Source organism: Phoenix dactylifera, chromosome 1 (genome assembly GCF_009389715.1).
Source record: "Phoenix dactylifera cultivar Barhee BC4 chromosome 1, palm_55x_up_171113_PBpolish2nd_filt_p, whole genome shotgun sequence".
Taxonomy (NCBI): Eukaryota; Viridiplantae; Streptophyta; class Magnoliopsida; order Arecales; family Arecaceae; genus Phoenix; species Phoenix dactylifera.
In genome coordinates this window covers 38156571-38158475 of record NC_052392.1, presented here as the reverse complement: position 1 = coordinate 38158475, position 1905 = coordinate 38156571, and the positions used below count along the sequence as shown (strand labels likewise).

The 1905-nt window shown below is 50.3% G+C and overlaps 1 protein-coding gene across 1 annotated transcript; it reads right to left on the bottom strand.

Annotated features, from left to right (window-relative positions):
* Window positions 1–828: 828 nt before the first annotated feature.
* Window positions 829–1905, bottom strand: LOC103716634 (aspartic proteinase CDR1-like). The gene has a single exon (XM_008804715.3). It carries the CDS (start codon window positions 1903–1905, stop codon window positions 829–831), a length of 1077 nt encoding a protein of 358 aa, XP_008802937.3.

Below are 1905 nucleotides of genomic sequence, written 5' to 3'. Positions count from 1 at the left end.
TAGTTTGCTTCTTTTTTATGTTCTTGTGATCCTTATATATGTTAGATAAAACACCGTATGAGGGGCTAATGAGTTTGGTTTTTATTGATTTATTCTTGCACCCCTCGCTTTCCTTTTTTTTTTTGGATGCAGCATTAATTCTCTTGAGATACCAGTGCTCCTATATTGGATAGTTTCTTAACCCCCTACCCCCACCCGCACCCCAACATTTCTGTTCCTGCGCTGACATCATTCTAGTGTGATTGGTGCTGTGGCTAATCAATGAGCTAAAACGGATGCTGATGGGTGGACCCATAATAATATTGGTGCAGGGATTACAATAATAAAAATCACGTAGGATGTTGCCGCATGCATGTATATAGTTAGATATATAACAAGGGATCGAATACTCCTTATACTATATATGATTTTGTATTAGAAACATAAACAATCGAAATACTTCCAACTAGTTTTCAACTAATTATATAACAAATTAATGCATAACTAAAATCTGCACAATCTAAAATCTAAATATGCAGACAAATTACATGCATATATCTATCGATCAGATAAATGCACTTGAAATCATCAGCCACACTGATCAAGGTCAAAATAGAGCCGATAATTGAGACCACGAAGATCATATCCAATAGTCCTATTCATCTGAAAGTAGGTCCCAATCATGTTGACGCCATCAGTCGGTGCGATGAGTAGGCAGGTCCTTCCATGACCCACCTCGGCATATATTTGAGACTTTACCAAGCCTAGCGCCAATTCACCATCAAAAGAGACTGCCAGCGTCGGCACCAACTCCACCACATCTGGAAAGGTCCCGTTGAAGCACAAATCTCAAGGGTCATTTGGCCGGCGCGGCGCCTCCGGCAGGCGAGCATGTTCCCTGACCTTGGACACGACCAGATCGAACAGCGGCTTCCTCAAGAAGGTGAGAGGCGTCGACGAGACGAAGACCGTCGAACATTCGCCTCCCACTAACTCTTCTGTGAGGTTCAGATTCTCCGGGCCAACGCCCATCCCTCTCAAGGTGGGCGAGAAGAACTGCGACGCCTTGCCCACAGGGCACCTGGCCAGGGGGCTCGACGTCCTGCCGTTCAACCTCGCATCCTTCCCGAGGTGCAGATCGCTGGAGCTGTTCGCGAAGGGGTTATCCCAATCCTTCATAAAGCAGTGGGAGAAGGTAAACTCTTGGGAACTAAATCTGAACACGAGCAAGAACATTTCGCTCCCGGTGAGGCCCACCATTGCCGGAACTAGTCTCGTATAAAAGGAGTCGTCGCTGCTGCAGCCAAAAGGCATGTGAGTGTAGGTCACGTCGTTGATCGTGAACACGTCGGGGGTGAGCACGCCGCTGGTCGGGACGTCGTTCGCGTAGGACTGGATGTACTCGCAATTATCGTCGCCACTGCATTTATTCCTCTCGAGACTACGGCATTCGTTCGACGAGCAAGAAAAGGTGCTGTGTGTGGAGGACTTGGAGGGGTCGTAGAGCGGGCCCGGAGACGGGCTGCAGCCGGGACACGGCACGCACTGTGTTCCGATGAAGTCCCCCGCTACATCTACCATCCCTGTCACCCGCACCGGAGGGGTGCCAATGGTGAATTCCATCAGGTATTCTCCACCGACCTGATCGAAGCCGGCCTCCTCATCTTCTACAGCCAACAGAGTCAGCGACTTGCGGCGGCCCTCCAGGGCTGCTTGGAAGTGGTCACGGTAGGCAACCGAGCGCCGGTGGTTCCTCCGCCAGTACTTCTCGGCCGTGGTGGTACTGCTCGAGTCGAAAAGAGGCGACTCAGGGGAATCACGGTGAATGAGGCGGATGCGCTGCTGGTGGGAGAGACATGGGAGTACAACGAGGAAGAGGAGCAAGAGGAACGACTTCGTTGAAGGCGGAAGCGGAGCAAAGGCCAT

Excerpts from the sequence above, each read along its gene's own strand:
- LOC103716634 (XM_008804715.3), bottom strand. The coding sequence starts at position 1,905 with ATGGCCTTTGCTCCGCTTCCGCCTTCAACGAAGTCGTTCCTCTTGCTC.